Here is a 16,424-nt window from a genome sequence, read left to right as displayed (position 1 = left end):
TTCTGTGTTTCCTCCCTTCCCATCTTTCAAGGTGTCAAATAAAAATATTTTTGCAGCTTAGAATTATAAAAGGCTGAATAATTCAACATAAAATCTGTTGCCTTAAAGGGATGAAGAACTTTGTCTAAAGTTCCAGTAGCTAATAAAATAAAATTAAGTGGTTACTGAGAACCTCTTCTTTGCATAAACTTGAGTATAACCTCAAAGCCTGTTTCTGCAAAATCTGTTTTTCCTTTTGAGGGCAGGAAAAGTGACTGCATTTATCTTGTAAATGAAAAAAAGAGAATAATGTCCCTTAAGTACAAGAATTCCATTTCTGCTTAGTATTTTTTACTATAGTATCGCTATTTGCAATGGTGTGCTCCAACTTAAATGTATCTTTCTCACTTCTAATTACAGAGAAATGGAAGCAGTCTACAGCTAAATTGCCAACTTTAAGTGCCTTGGGTAATGTCATATGTAGTCACATCTAATTAAAAGGTATTATTATGGAAATTAGTTGTTGGACTGTATATCCTGAGGATCCTTTGTTGCTGGAATATGAGTTTAATGATGTAAACTGTGAGGCTTAGAGGGCACTGCTGGATCCTACAGCTAGGTTTTGGAGACCAATTTACACACAGCACAACTTGTTAATTCTCTAGATAAATGTGTCATGATTCCCAAGTAGAGCATGGAATTGAACAATTTTTACTCATCTCCTGGTGTTATTGAAACTGATGTCTTGTCAGTGTTCTGAAAACCGCATCTTAGTGAATAGGATGAAACAGATTATTCACTATCTCGCTTAAGCATGCCTACTATTAGATTGTTCGCAGGATCTGATTTCCTGAGAGAGTTTCTGTTAACAATCTTTCAATTACTGTTTAAAGGTTTTTATGACCACTTAAAGGAGGGAACTACCAAACGGTTCTGTGGGCCTTTAAATAATTGCAAATGGGAATCTAATGATAACAGAGATTCCCATTTTAAAACCATGAAATTGTTAATTTGTCTATCTTTACAGCTTTCTCACTTATGTTGATAATTCTAAGCAATTTAAAATCCAATTATTTCCAAAATACGACAGTAATTAGATTAGTGTTTTTACATGAACAGAACATGTAGCATAAAAAAAAATAATTTTGAGGGATATTATTTTAGTTATTTGAAGTGGAATTGAAACTACCTAATTAAGATTCTCTTTAAACTTGTGCAATGAGGAAAAGGGTTAATGTTAAAAACAATATTAGATGGAAAGAAAATGTGACTAGTTTATATTATAATGTGCAAAAAGTATTGAGGAAGCAGAGGTGAAGCAGATAGTGTACAAACTGGAGGGGACTTTTTTTTTCCTGTTAGAATAAACAATGTTGCTAATTAAACATGCTAAAAGAACAAATTGGTATTTCACTAAAGATCTAAACGTAATATTTACGCAAACAACTACGCTGCAAAAATGAGTCCAGAAGTGGTGGGAGGGAAGCAAAACCCGAAGTGCTTTTTGCTTAAGTGTGTATGACAAGGCATGGCTTCTGTCTCTGGTAACTGATAAGGTCTCTGCTTTGTTCTTGTGTGTTCTTGTATCTTCTGTCTGCTGATCCAGCCCGCAGTGTTGTCAGCTCTGTGAGGAATGTCAGGAGGCTGGAGCAAAAGGGACATTAGATGGTTGACACTGAGGGATGGCAGTAAATGAGATGGGAGCTAAATATATAGGTTTGTGACATTCTAGCAGCTGGCTAAAGTCCTGCTGTTTGTTGCTTGGGTATACTAGCCTTAAAAAGGAAGAGAATGCATTGTAGCGCGGAGAAGAAAAAAAACAGCTGGTGGCTTATCAGTCAGCCCTAGTGACAGAGAAGGTTAAAGAGTTTGGAAGGACAAATCTTGAAAGAGTGCTTTTATTAGTAACATTACATTTTTAATTTCACATGAGTAGTTTTATAAAAGTACTCCAGAACTTGGCTTGTTCAGCGTAAAAAAAAAGACATGAATCCTTTGTTTGTTGTCCAAATAAAATTACTTGAAAAATTTGCTTATTCACTTTTGATTCAAGCAGTTTGTTAGGTGATTTTTACAGTAACTTACTTTTGATGTTTTCTTGTTCCATAATGGGACTCTTGGAAACAGTTTGATTCTTAATAAAGTATCTTGGAGTTAATGCCTAGTTTAGGAGAAAAAAAGGCTTATTTTTCTAATAATGAAAGCATCAATGCCCTCAAATGGTATAAACTTGATGTATCTTAATCCTCATCTTTATTAGAGAGATAGAAAAGTGCCATTTGATTTAAATATGATTTTATGTTTGATGCCCTTTCCAAGTGAAACTGAATGTTTAGAAGAATCTGTGTCTAATTGCTTAAAACCTTCATACTTTACGTGTAACTTACAACTCCATCTAGTTATTGCAGTGAGGGCTGTTCGAATGTAGGCTTGAAATAAGTACAGCACCTTAGTTGAAAGGTTAGTCAGGCTTGATACTTTTTGCTGCTTCTTCATGTCTGAGATTTTCAGTTTCTTCTCAAGGATCTGTTTAGGTTCTTCAACCCAGACATGATTGTTACCACAGTCTCGTAACTGACTCAAAGAGAAATGAAGAGCAAAACATCATCTGTGGCTCCTCAGCAAGTAAGGCAGTAGTGAAGAAGCCTTTCTGCCATCTTTTGTACTCTCAGGGAGTGTCTGTGTTGGTGGCACTCTGATGCAGGCTTGAAAAAGGTCCCTGAAAGAGGCTGTGGGCTAAAGATGTGAAACTGTACAATTCAGCTTAAAGCCTTCAGTGGAGAGGACTTTCCCTTCTTGTTTTTAGTGTTCCTTGTGCTGTGGCATACTCTTGACAGGATGGGAAGAGATCAGGAAATTCCAGATCTCCTGCTCTTAGCAGGAATTGGTCTTCCAGTTGGTCCTCTTCCTTAGAGTTTGTTGGAGTGTTTGTGGAAGCGAGGCATAACCCAGCAGCGTAGTGCCAGCTGTCACAAGACTGCAACAGTGATAGCTGGATCTCATTTGTTTTTCTGGTTTTCTTCCTATTATAGGAGCAGCTTCTGCTTGTGAGAGTGGTACTATAGTAGGTTTTCTATAATTTTGAGATAGTCTTGCGTTAATTTATATTTGTATATTTTTTTCTTTGCTATGGTATGCAAAAGTTCAGGTGGTTTGTACGTAGCGGGATGCACCAGATAAGGTTTTCAGGCCTTGAATAAAAGAGATTAAAGAGATTTGAGCTGCTTTGCTCAGGGAGTTTCATGTATTGTGTTCAGGCAGATTGACTTTTTTTAATGTACCTTTGTATAGAGATTTATGGCTGTGGAGCTGTATTTGAAAGTCTTCTCTTGTGTTTAGTACATGATGCCATTTCTGAAAAACTGGTTCCTTTTTTAATTAGCACAGCAACTCTTTGTGAATCTTCATTTTGAATTCTGTAACTTGTTTAGGCCAGTGCCAATATTACCTACGTTTTACATTATACAAAAATACCAGAATAAATATCAACAGAACTCAGCTAATCTAATAAACTTGCCTTTATTACTTCTATGTACCTAATGCAGTTTATTTATAGTATTAGCTTTTTCCCAAGTGATTGTTTCATTCTGCACAGTAAAAAACAGAAGCACACAGCTTTTACAGCTTAATGTTAGAGGTCAGTGATTTGAGAGTTATTCTTAAATTCTCTCTTTGTAGTCTGTTATCTGACTTCCGCTGCTTCTCTTGAAAGGAACTTAGGGAGTGCAACATCTTCAATGTTTTGAAATTCCTTGATTCTTTGACAATATAATTTAAGGTCTTATGGTGGCATTTTTTTTTTTACAAAAAACATCTCCCTTTAGATTTGGATTGCTTTCTACCTTCCATCTAAAGGTTCTATTATCATAATGGCAAAACTATATGGTGGAGGTGTAATTTTTCTACAGGAAAATAGATTTATTACTCAATCCTAGGACAGTAAAGCTTCTTAGTATTCACTTAATTTTGAACTAAATGGTAAATCTCTCGGCATAAATGTTTCTATCTTGGATTAGTTTTTTAGAAAATGAAATTGGAAAGAATATTGATTAGAGGTGGTAATTTGCCATATCAAGAAGATTAGGATATGTATTTTTTTGGTATGCTGTTAGATAGACTGATCTTCAAATTGGTCAAAGAACTGAAGAAATTACATTAGCTATTTAGCAATTAATCTGGGAAAACAATGCCTTTGATATTAAAGGTGCTGCAGTTGTGTTAACGTAGAAATTGATTTTTTATTTTTCCACCTATGATACCCCATGTATATATGGTGTTCAAAAAATAAAGTGGAATCTTCTGCCCAGAGGAGCTGAAAATACAATTTCTGGGAAGACTGTGTTAGTGGTTCAGTATTGTTTCAATGGATGAAAAGTAGGTTGGCATCCTAGATAACATTTTGAAGATACTGAGTTTTGTACATATAGGAAGTACTACATCCTGAATTCTTTTGACTGTATTTTGATGATGAGTTCTGACAGATACGTATTTGAAACAGATGACAAAGGAAAACTGCAGGTTGGCTTCTCTGATCAGTTGTAATGCATTCAGCCAACTAGGTGTAGCTACTGAGATGTCACATTAATTAGAATTAATTAGAATTTCAGTGCTAGAAATTAAGTTTATTTAGATAAATATCTAGCTACATTTTATTAAAAATTTTCAATACCTAACAGAAACAACACCAGGTATTTAATTTTAATTTACTCAAGTCCTCCTTTAAACTTCAAGTTTAGAATTTGGAGAAAAAAAGTTGTGTCCTTCAATGTATTATTTTTGACTTGTTTTTATCTTTTAATCTGTGTTTTGAGATTTCTTTGTACTTTAATCAAGAAAGCTGTATTGCCAATTACTAAAATGACCTGGAAAGCTAGCCCGATTTTTATTTTATTTCAATTTTTTACAGATCTGGTCTAACGTATTTACATGAGGTTTGTAAAGCTGTTTGTCAGTTAAACATGCTCTCAAAGCCTTCAGCAGAGGTTATTAGAGGTGAATGATGTGGATTTAAAGGATTTTGTAATTCATTCTAAATCCCAGATATACTTTTAAACGCATTTTTTTCCCTTTTTTTTTTTTTTTAAGGAGCATTTTAAGCATTAGGATGTGGTCTGCTGGGTAAAAATGATAGTTTACTGACATCACATGGATAATCTGGTTTGTCTGTCTTACAGCTGCAGTGTTCAGAAAGATTCTGAGCTTTTTGAATGATCACTGTATCAGTGGCTGATACTCTGCTCAGTCAGGAGCAAATGCGAATAATCTGTAATAATCTGTAGTGGGCAAGTCACCTCTACCAACAAAGCTAACGTTGCAGAATTACGGCATGTAAATGGTGGCACCCTTACAGAACCTGAAGGGAACCTACAAGAGAACTGCAGAGGGTCTTTTAGAATAGGTCAAGGGGGAGTGGATTTAAACTGAAAGAGGGTAAGAGAGTAGAATTAAATTAGATGTTAGGAAGAAATTCCTCACCCTTAGGGTGTTGAGACAGTGGAAGAGGTTTCCCAGAGAAGCTGTGGATGCTCCATCCCTGGAAGTGTTCAAGGCGAGGTTGGATGGATCTCTGAGCAGCCTGGCCTGGTGGCAGGTGTCCCTGCCTCTGGCAGGAGTTTGGAATTATACTTCAAGTTCCCTTCCAACCCTAACTATTCTATAATATTATGAAATGCAATAAGTTGATATATTTATTTTAAGATGGTTGTGTTGCTGTGGCATTGGGGCTTTAATTGTATGGTGATGCTTCATAAAAACAATTTAATTTTTATTGTTGCAAGCAATATATCTATTAAAATTAATCACCCAGTTAATGTAACCTCTGTTTTCTATCTGAAATTATATGGTGTGCTGTTTATTTTGGCACAGAACACAACTGAATGTAGTATTTCATTTGTTAAGTAATTTGTTAAGTAATGTTACAGTGCCAGAATACAGGTACTAGCAAAGAGAACTTTATAGTGGAATAGGACTCAGGGTTGTCCTTTGAAAATTTAGTACTTGTGATTCTAGTAAAGACAGATGTACTTGAATCTTAAATTGCAACAAATCATGATTTGTCATATTAAAAAATCCTAAAAGTTCTAATTTATTGTGCCACCTGTTTTAGTGTTACTTAGAGAATATCACCAGTAAGAAATAATAGATGAGTAATTTTTAAGGTAGACCAAACTGCTTGTTACGGTAATCCATCCTTTAAACCACTAAATGCATATTGCTGATGTCTGAGAAGGGAAGGCAGCAGTTTTAATCCTATAGCGAGAACAAGCTGCTACTGTTCATCACTGATTGTTTACTGGCTTCTTAATAAAGTTTTACTGGAAACCATAGATAAATTTGTATCAGCATTTCTTATTAAAGATCATTAAGATTATTAAAGAGTAGTGTGTAGGCAAAGTCTGTTTAGTGACTGTGCAACGAATGCTAAATACTATGCTCGGTTTTTGTGAGCCAACTGACTTGCAGCATGTGTGTGTTCATCCAGGAGATTTTATTTGGTTCTGAACATAATGTGAACAATTCAGTGTTTGAGTTGTGCTGATGGCGCCAGCGTTCTAGATGAGGTGAATTAGAGGTTAAACAACGCTGAGGTGGTCTGACTCATGCATGCCATGAAACATAAATACCCCAGTACTTAGAAGACAGATTTAAGTTGTTCTCTCCTGTTCCATGTAGTGCTTACTAATAAGTTTGATAAAGTTACTGGAGATCTTTCTCCTTTCTGGACATCCCATAAAATCTGTACTGTTCTAATTGACTTAAAGGAATTTAACACGTTACCAAAATTACTCCTACACTAACTGCATTATGCAATTCTTAAATGTAGTTCTGGGAAAGAGTAATAGATAGAGGTATTTGTAGGCAGAGAACTCATTTCCTCTGTTACTAGCTGAATTTTTCATTGGAACCTCTGCAATGAGTAATAGGCAAAACCTTTGCTCTAACGTGTTACTTTCCTCCAGATGCTGATATTTCTTGTCTAGTATATCAGACTTCAAAACACTGAATGTTAACTTTGTTCTCCTGCTGCACGAATACTATGTTTTAGTAATGTATGACAGTTATGTTCATATCCTTTGTTTTTGCATTAATACATGTTTTACTGGTGTTTTTGACCTAGACCAAGCTGGTTTTACTCCCACAATAATTATCAGCTTTTTCCCATAACAAGACAAGTTGTTATCTGGCTTTGATGTTGAAAAGTGATTATGGTAACTCAACTAAACTAAAAAGAACTAAAGAACTAAAAAAAAAACACCCCAAAATGCCCCCAACCCTATAATCTTTGTTAAAAATGTATGCAGTGTACTAAATAAAGATGGAACCAGTCTGAGTGCATTACATATGTACTGAAAATTACGCTTCAGCCATGTAATACACTAAGGAAAAGAAAAAAATCTTTATCTTCTTCTGAAGATGTTGTTATCCTCTTCGTGACCACTCAAATTTTGGAGAATTACTACTACTTTAAATATTTTAGCTGTAGTGATCTTTTTATTAAATGTTGGGATTAAATTGCTTACACTTGAAGTAATCTCAGAGGTAGTTCAACAGATGTGATAGAAGTTTCGATTTTGTTTATCTAGCACAAAAGTCCCTAATTGAAAATATGACAGATCCTAATTTTCTGATGGTTGATGCTCTGTATTTTATTCTCCAGTACCTTAAACATTTTATTTTTGTGTTTAAGTGATGAAGAGATTATTTAATGATAATTTGTATGTATAAGTTGCTTACAGCACAGCATTTCTAATTTACTACTTCATCACTTAAATGCTTCAAAAATTCTAATTTAGGTTTGATTATAGTATTAGAATGGTATATATCAGATACACACAGTAATGTAAGTAAATGTATTTTACACACAGTAAATGTAAGTGGATATATTTGACATAAACAGATTATATGTGTCATGATGATATTTACCACATGTGTACTTTGGCCTTTACTTGGTTATTTTGCTTAGAAAACATGCCATATTTAGGGATAGAGAGAAAGTTTCTCATGCATTGTTGTTTGCAGGCGCTCTTCTGTTAGGTGGGTTTGGTAGAGACTTGGGAAAACAACTTCACATGTTGTCACTAGCAGTTTTAACAACTACCTAAAGTTAGTTTGTATGCAAAAATTAACTTCTAAATGTGGTTACTATTGTCTGTGTACACTGTATTGACAGTGATAATACCGTCTGCTTTGTCAGCTTCTCCTCCCCTTAAAATCTCATCAGATAATTTGTTTTTCTTAACTATATTACAAACTTGCCAAATCCGCCAGAGCACATTTAATCCTCAGACTACATGTTAATGCAGTTAATGAAAGATTTCACAATTTCATCACTATTACTGAAACATTATACTTTTCCCTCTTGATTTCTGAAATGTATACAAGTGACTGTTTATGTAAATTTGGCCTTTGTTTTTAGTTAATCTATAATGTGGTCACTGAGTAAGTTGCGTATGGGAGGCACTTGTTTTTATTTGGTAGTAGTAATTCGTACTGCTTCAACAAAATCCATGTAGCCGTTTTCTCTTGAGATAAGTGTGGTGTTGAATCCCTGAAAATACTTTAAAAGACATGAAATATATCTGAGGTTTTGGCTTCATGGAAAAAGAAACTTTCTGTTCTGTTAATCCAAATTTACCAAAAAAGGTAGTGGTATCATCTTATGTATGGGAGGAGATAGTGGCAATAGTTTCAAGTATTTAAAGAAAATATTTTGACTGAAAGAAGGAGGTGGGGGCTGTAAATGTTAACTGAGAGGTTATGTATTTAATCCATAACTGCTACTTTACTGACAGATTACATGTGTACAGGTGTAAATGCTAGTTCCCTTAACAATATGTACTTGTGTTTGTACATTTACATGTACAGAAATACACAGCACTACAGCTGTAGTGTTTTTGTGCTTGTAAAAAAACCCAACTAACCAAACATCTCCCTCCCCACAAAAAAAACCCCAAAACAAGAAAAACCCCCAAAGCAACAACCAAAAGTCAGTTTTTTTGACAAAATTTTCATTGTGGAAATAGTTATATGGTCATGATATACTAATGGAATAAATACTGGAAAATGTTACTGCTAGATATGATAAGCAGTGTCCTGTAGTAGGGTAAATTACCTATTTGCCATTTCTTTTTTTCCTGCAAAATGTTTCAGATGACTTTTTCAGAAATGAATTCTTAAAGGTACCTATCTATAATTTTATGCTACAAGCTTTGTTTTCTGCCTAACTGAAAGCATAAAATCTTAGGGTTTAATATGCTGCATTTTGTTTTCTAATACTTCAAGTGGTTTTATACTTGTTTCAGGTTAGAGGCTTTCAAAAAATCAAATCAACCATGTGTAACTGATTTTTTTTTTAATGATTATCTAAGACTTGGCTGAGAGCAGTGCAAGATTTTCTAAGAAATGCAGAAAAATAACTGTATTACCAGTGTCATAAAACAATATTTCTTTAAAAATAAGACAATGGAAAAAAAAATAAAACCTAAATTTGCTAATTTTGATGGGTGAGTGAAATCTTTATTGGATTCAGAGTCCATTCTTGTATTTTTGTGAGCATAGAGCTATTTTTTATCTTCTGCTTTAGTATTTCCAGTTTGCATATAAATATTACAATTGAATGCATTAGATTATTTTCTTTGTATCAAACATGCTTGGAAATATATACTTGAATTTAATTGTATTTTTAAGAAATTTATTAATCCTTGGAGTAAATGTTGATCTTGCTCCCAAAGAGTACTCACATTAAACAAATGCCATTGTGCGTGTCATAAAAATTCATCATGCTTTGTTTTGAATGCCTTCGTTGTCTTGCAGTTCCCTTGTGTCTCTTCATTACTCCATTTCTGTGGCTGGCAGTTTAGCCTGTGACTCTGTCAGATTAAGTTATCTCCTGAATGGTCTTGGGGTATGACTACTGCAATCTGAAGACATAGAACGTTTCTTCAGAAGTGGCTAAACTGACTTGCCAGCCTTGCTGCTTAAGATAAAATTACCTGATGTTCTCCATTGTAATATCCAGTTTTCAGTTGCTTCCTGACCATGACATATTTTAACCACCGAACTATGCAGAGTCCTGGTCTTCAGATGCTTTTTATTTGGTGTGGAAAATCATATGAAAGGGAAATGAGCAGGAAATGCTGCTCTCCATGTCTTTAAAAAGGAAACTAACCACCAGGACATTTTATACCACATTTTTTGGATTCTTTAGTTTGTTTAATGTATCAGCATGCAGACTGAAAACTGATTTGACCATGGAGAAGGCTGAATATAAGATGCAGTTTTCCCTTCTTATGAAAATCCACTTTCAGCTGGCAGTTTTGGCTAACATGACTAGGCTGTAAGATAAAACTGGGGAAAGTACAGACAAGGGAAGGAAAGGCTGCTCATGAAGTCAGAAGTAAAGTCCCAGTATGTCCCATTATGATTTAAATAAAAAAAAAGGAATTATATGTAAAAGTGGTCTCAAAATGGAGAACTTGTTTTCATGTAAGACATAACTATACTGAAGCTGCTTTGTACATGAGGTTAAGAATTCAATAAAATCATCAGGAGTGGACATGTATGGTTAGAAGTACTCAGTTGTAGTAATTACAGTGGGAGTTTTTGTAAAGGAAATAATAGAATTTGTTATTTTTCTAAGCTGGGGATCAGAAGGTGAAAACAAATGCTGGATTACCAGAAACATAGATACATTGCAAAGCATTTGTTATGAATCATTAGGAAAGAAAGGGCTCCTTTATTGTGTGTTCATAATATTTTTATGAATTTGGCTGCTTATTTTATCTAAAAATTATGCTTAAGGTCAGCATGAAGGGTAGAGCATCTTTTGGTTTTTTATAACTACTGAGCTTTTCTTGAGACTTACCTTAAAATAATATTTAGGCTGTGTATGAAAAATACTCAAATACACATTGTACCTAAGGAAAAGCTTTTAAAAAAACTTTTAAAAACTTTTCTTGGTTTCTTAAAGTTGAAATAGACTTGAGGAATAGCTTGTTTTGGCTTTTTTCCAGTGATAAGTAACTGACTCTGCAAAATCAATGTTTAGTAAGTCACTGGAACATTTGCTAATAAGATGGTAGAATAAATGAGTTTTTAATTGAGTTAAATAATTGTTTGATCAAATGCATGTGTTTATGTTCTTTCTTCCTAGATTTGGATATTTTAATCAAATTGGATTTTTTCAAATTCATTTCCCTTAATGAAGTAAAGAATATTTTTTGTAAGTTAAATTAGTTCTTGCCACATCTTATTTTCATATTTCAAAGGAAAACACAAAATACAGAAGTCACAATAGTAGTATGAAATTTAGTAGTACTTTGCTGCCTGAAGTTCTTCAGATTTTAACATGCATGAAAAGATCCTTAAACACTGCATTTCCCATACTGTAAAAGCCAGACACACTTCTTCGTAGTCTCTTATTAATCAGAAGCTCTGAGTCATGGCCTGATTCATTCTTACTTTTCTTTACTACTTTTGTTCTGGGTGTGGGGACTGGTGAGAACTATAAAAGCACCTGGTCTGCTTAGGAAATAGTTGTTCTGGGAATACAAGATGTTTTTATCAGGGGGTTTCTTATGCAGCAGACTTGTTAGGTAGGTCACCACATGGAATTTTTGCTGACTCTTGGGAGTGTCAGTTGCTACAGAATAATCATTAATATCCCAGAGTAAGTGGAAACATTAGGATTTGGAGCAGCTTTTTTTTCCCAATACTTTTGTTTCTGCTTAACACTTTGAGTCTTGGATTGAAAAGACAGGTGTCTGCTAAGGAAGGTATAAGCCTCTCTTGAAATAAAAAACATAAACCCTCTCCCTCTGAATTACTAATTCTGAAATTAAAGGGCTCACAGGTAAAGACATGGGGGTAGGAATAACAATTCTTTACTAGTATGTATAAATAATAAAAAAAACCCCAACTTAAACTTAATAGAAATGTTAAAATACAGTAGTGCAAAAAACATTGACAGAGTCAGAATGCAACCTGACACCCTTTTGGTCAGGCTGTTGGTAGCACTCTGATTAAATGGTGGCTGCAGTCCTCCTGCAGTGATAGATGTGGTTCTGTTGAAGCAGTGATCCTCTAGAAGGGTGTAGTTTTCTTCTGCAGGTCCGATTGTTTTCTAGAGGGGTTCTGTCTTTCTCTGGGAATCCCGCTGGGAAAGGCTGACTGAAAGGTGTTCCAAGTCTCAGATTATATCCAGGTAGGAATGCTTGGCTCCTCCCCCTGGGTGGAGCATCTGACAATGGGATGATGGAATTTTATCAGTCCTGCAGTGAGACTCAATGGCCCATTAACAGAAGATATCACCCTGGAGGGAGGATGGGTTGTGGAAGAGATAAAGAACACTGCCCCAGCTGGTTTTAACAGCTGGTAATAGAATACAAACTTCTGCATTGAATAGAATACAACTTGCATTGCAACCCAAGACAGTAACAAAGATCCTCATGTGAAGTCCCCCGAGACAGGTGGTTTGTCTCTTTTCTTTAAGGGTGTGTGTTTTTGACATCTTCTCAAAAAAAGGCAACAACTGTCTTACACACAGGCAAGATCCAGTAGTGTTCTGTACATGCTGAAAACTTCAAACATGAAAAGTTAGCAAACTAAGGGAACGAGAGGGTGATTGATGCAGAGAAAGAGGCAGAGGGGAGAGCAACAAGGGTGTAAGTGGTTGGAACATCAGCACCTGGCTTCCACTAAACAGTTGTAATTCTTGACTTTCAGGATACTCTTGGGTTTCTGTGTCACCACCTTCTGGAGGTTGTTTCTTTAGTTCTGATTTTGAGTTGAGGAAAATTTGATCACATGAAAATAAAACTCAGGAAAACAGCTGTGAAATACCACCAGTGAAATTTTTACGTGCAAAAAATACATTGAGTGTAGAGAGATATTAATTGTTGTGGAAGGAGAGACTGACTTCATTGGGTAGCTTTTTCTGTGTTGTTAATGCAAAAGCAGTTAATCGTAGCCTGAGACACTTCTGCTTAATTTTTAAAATAATCTCACTTTTCTACATGTGTGAGGTTAGATATATTCAAAGTAGTGCAGCCTTAAATTGATCTAATTGATTTCTGAGCCTCTGCTGTTTCTATAGTAGCAATTCTTTGGGGGTGAGGTGAATCCTACAAATGCCAAGTGAGAAACACTTCCAGAAATTAAAGGCAAATATTCTTAGCTTTGTCTCTGTCCAATTGTTAGAATAAACAGTATTCCTGAATACAGGTGTATTATTTATAGAGAAACACAATGCAGTGATGATGGGATGACAATATGAGACAAAGAGCACGAGAAATAGAGTTAAATGTTAAGAATGGTCTTCTGAATTTGTTGGATGTCTCGTTCTGATAATTCTGTTTGATAGTCTAGCTGGCCTGACAGGTATGACAAGCACTAGGTGCAGATACATGTTAATACAGATGGTTTGGAAAGAAAAGGCAGGGTTGAGCTGCCTTGGAACAGTTTATGAAGGCTCATTATAAGGAGCATATCCTGAGAGTAACTGGTAGTGGAACTGGTTTAACACTTAACAGACTGTGTTGCAGTTTTAAATTTGATTTCTCAACTAGAAACTCTAAATAATATTCAGACAATATGAATAAAGTTGCAAGCTTGAGGGTAATACAGATTCCTCCCTTTGTTTTCTTCTTATCCTGTATATTTCTATTTAATTTATTTTTTATCCAAAGTATGTTATTATTTGCTTATTCTTCTACTCATGATCCAAATTAACGAAACTTTAGAGACTGCTGTTTTCCTTGGAAGATAAAGAATATAACAATAGTCATCTTGTGTGTTGGTTAAAATCCTGATTTAAAGTCAGCTTTGCAATATCATTTTAGCATTATTGGTGGCATGGCATAGATATCTAAAGTTTCAGTGTGCAGAAGTGTGTTTGTGGAGAAAAGCAAGTAAGATATTGTTCCTGTAAGACAGTGGTACAATTTTGGTATTTAAACATGAAATGTGTGACATGTAAGATTTTATTCACAGCTGAACTTTATTACTTGTAACTAGTTCATTGCTTTTTCAAGGCTTAGTGAATGTTTCTTTAATTTCTTTTGATTCACAGTTTTCTGTGTGTGTTCACAAGTTCCTTTTGTCTTTTCTCCACACCCCCTCACCTCCCTGTAGTTAATTCAGACTTCATAATAAGTTTTTGTTTTCTAAGCTTGCAATACTAAATAACTTTGGGAGTATATATTCCCAGAATAGTTTAGCTGCTATGAAACACTGTTAATTTTCTTAAAGAACTTTAATTTGCTTGCATTCATAATTTTTGCTTACTGTTAAATCATTTCTGGTCTTTGCAGTTTCATAAGGATTTCAAATACGTTGAGTTTTAGTACTCAAGCCCAATTTTAATTAGCTGAGGAAATGAAAGCCAACAACTTCTTCACAATTCCATTGAATAACTTTGTTTACCGGTATCTAAAATATCCAGAGCAGAGTGTTACAGCAAGTTTCTGTTCTTTTAATTTCTTCTTAGAATTTCATGTTCAGTCTGAAATTTCTTAGTTTATCTATCCTTTAAGCTGGTGCTTCATCTTTGTGCTGCAGTTGTCACAGAGTACTGTTCTGTGTTCTCAGTGCTACCATCACTTAGTGCTTTTTTTTTTTATGTCTTGCTTTTCAGAATGTGTGGTTGAAATTAATGAAAGGGAAAAAGCTCTTGAAAATAACTATGAAATAATGTTATGTATGGCTAAATGGTGGTATTACTGTGTTGAGTGTATGTGGGGGGCTGTCTGCTGAAGTCAGCCAGTTAAACATGGAATGCTTGCTTTATTTGTTTGTACAACTGAATAAATGATACAGCTTACAAAAAAAAGTGATGTGCTTTTGTTGTCTGCATATACACATAAAGTTTTATATATGCAAATATTTTATATATATGTGTATGTATGACAATTTTTTAAGAAATGTTGCCCAAGAAGCCTAAATAAGCATGTAAGAGCCCTCATTTGTTTTTTCTGAAGGGAAATGAGTAGATAAAGAGGAGTTACTTTCCCTGTCCTTCCCAGATTGAGCCCAGCAGAACTACATGGGCTGAGGAAGGAGAATGCTGTCTACAGGCTCCTTAGCAGGGAGCAGCTGAGCAGTGAGCGTGGTGGCCTTTCCCAAAGGTCCCATGCCATTGTGGGAACGGAGCATTCCCACCACATGGAATCTGTGTGCATGTCTGGTCATGCACCCAGCCCCTGTGGGTTTCCTTGCCATGGCAAGTGCACCGTGTTGGCCTGCATGGCTGGACACGTTTGTGGTGAGGGAAAGCAGCTCAGAGTTTCTCTAAGAGCTTGTACAATGGCATGAGGAGGAATAAGGACTGCAGCTGATGTGGACTACCTGATGTTGCATCTGAAAGACCTAGTTTCACCTGAAATTTGTATCCTCAAAGTTGGGGTCACGTGGGTCCTTAATGTATGAAAACAGCACCTAACTTCTTCAGCCTCAGGCATTTAGTGTGGTGTCCTAAGCCATTAAACACTGGATATTTTTAGACATAGAAATACATCTTGTTAAATTTTAATTTTCTTTACTCGATTTTATAGAAATTATTTTTTTTTCTTTCAGTTTAACTTTGTTGGAAGAATCCTTGGGCCCAGAGGACTAACAGCTAAACAGCTTGAGGCAGAAACAGGATGCAAGATAATGGTCCGAGGGAAGGGCTCAATGAGGGACAAAAAGAAGGTAAGGTCTTGAAGGGCAGTGTAGTTTCAGATGCATAATTTTGTTTTCTAATAGGAGATAAACTCATGTCTCTCATTCTTACTTGTCGTGTTCTTACTGTTACGCTTTATTGTTATCTAGTGTCTTACACAGACTTAGTAAATAACACAGGTTGTCCTGAAGAAGTAAAATGAAGAAGTAAAAAAGTTGTGAGTCTAACTAGCAATTATAAAGTATTCTTAAAACTTTATAAGTAATTAAGTAACTTAAAATTGTGTCACATTTTACAAGGTAAAGGTAAAAATGTAAGTTAATGTATTTTTCTAGGAAAGACTTGTTAACCTCTAAGGTCTTACTAACAGCTTTCTTGTATTGAATTACCAAAGTAGTGATTTGTGCATGGAGTGTGGACTGGGGCGGGGGAAGGGGGGAAATAAAATTAAATGTATTTCTGGCAGTCACTTCTATCTGAGTGAACCAAAAAACACAGTGTTTCTGGTTTTGTTTTGTGTTTAGGTGGAGTTGCAAAGCAATTAGGGCTGTTTTTGCCTTGTCTTGTAATATGCATGCTCTGCCCATATGAGTAGGGAAACTGCATGATAGAGCCTTCCTGAATGTCAGGTTACTCTCACATTAACTCTGTTTTTCTAGGTTTATTTTTTAGCTATTTCCCTGTACCTCTGCCTACTGCTGCTGAAGTTACACCAATATCTCCATGGTAGTTTTGAATGTTTCCTCTTTGTTCCCAGAAATACAGTTCCTTCTCTTTTGGGATAACT

General features: G+C 35.2%; 1 protein-coding gene across 17 annotated transcripts in view; it reads left to right on the top strand.

Annotated features, from left to right (window-relative positions):
- Positions 1 to 16,424, top strand: part of QKI (QKI, KH domain containing RNA binding) — a 146,264-nt gene that overhangs the window by 48,046 nt on the left and 81,794 nt on the right. For all 17 annotated transcript variants that reach the window (XR_015283476.1, XR_015283474.1, XR_002863292.2 and 14 more), the window contains exon 3: positions 15,550 to 15,666. Coding sequence is in view for 13 of the 17 variants with exons in the window: in XM_086877970.1 (XP_086734096.1) it covers positions 15,550 to 15,666 (117 nt within the window). In the remaining 4 variants the exon portion in view is untranslated. The remainder of the gene's footprint in view (positions 1 to 15,549; positions 15,667 to 16,424) is intronic.

This window comes from Cyanistes caeruleus, chromosome 2, assembly GCF_971803275.1.
Source record: "Cyanistes caeruleus chromosome 2, bCyaCae1.hap1.1, whole genome shotgun sequence".
Lineage (NCBI taxonomy): Eukaryota > Metazoa > Chordata > Aves > Passeriformes > Paridae > Cyanistes > Cyanistes caeruleus.
This window is presented reverse-complemented; position numbering and strand designations above follow the sequence as displayed.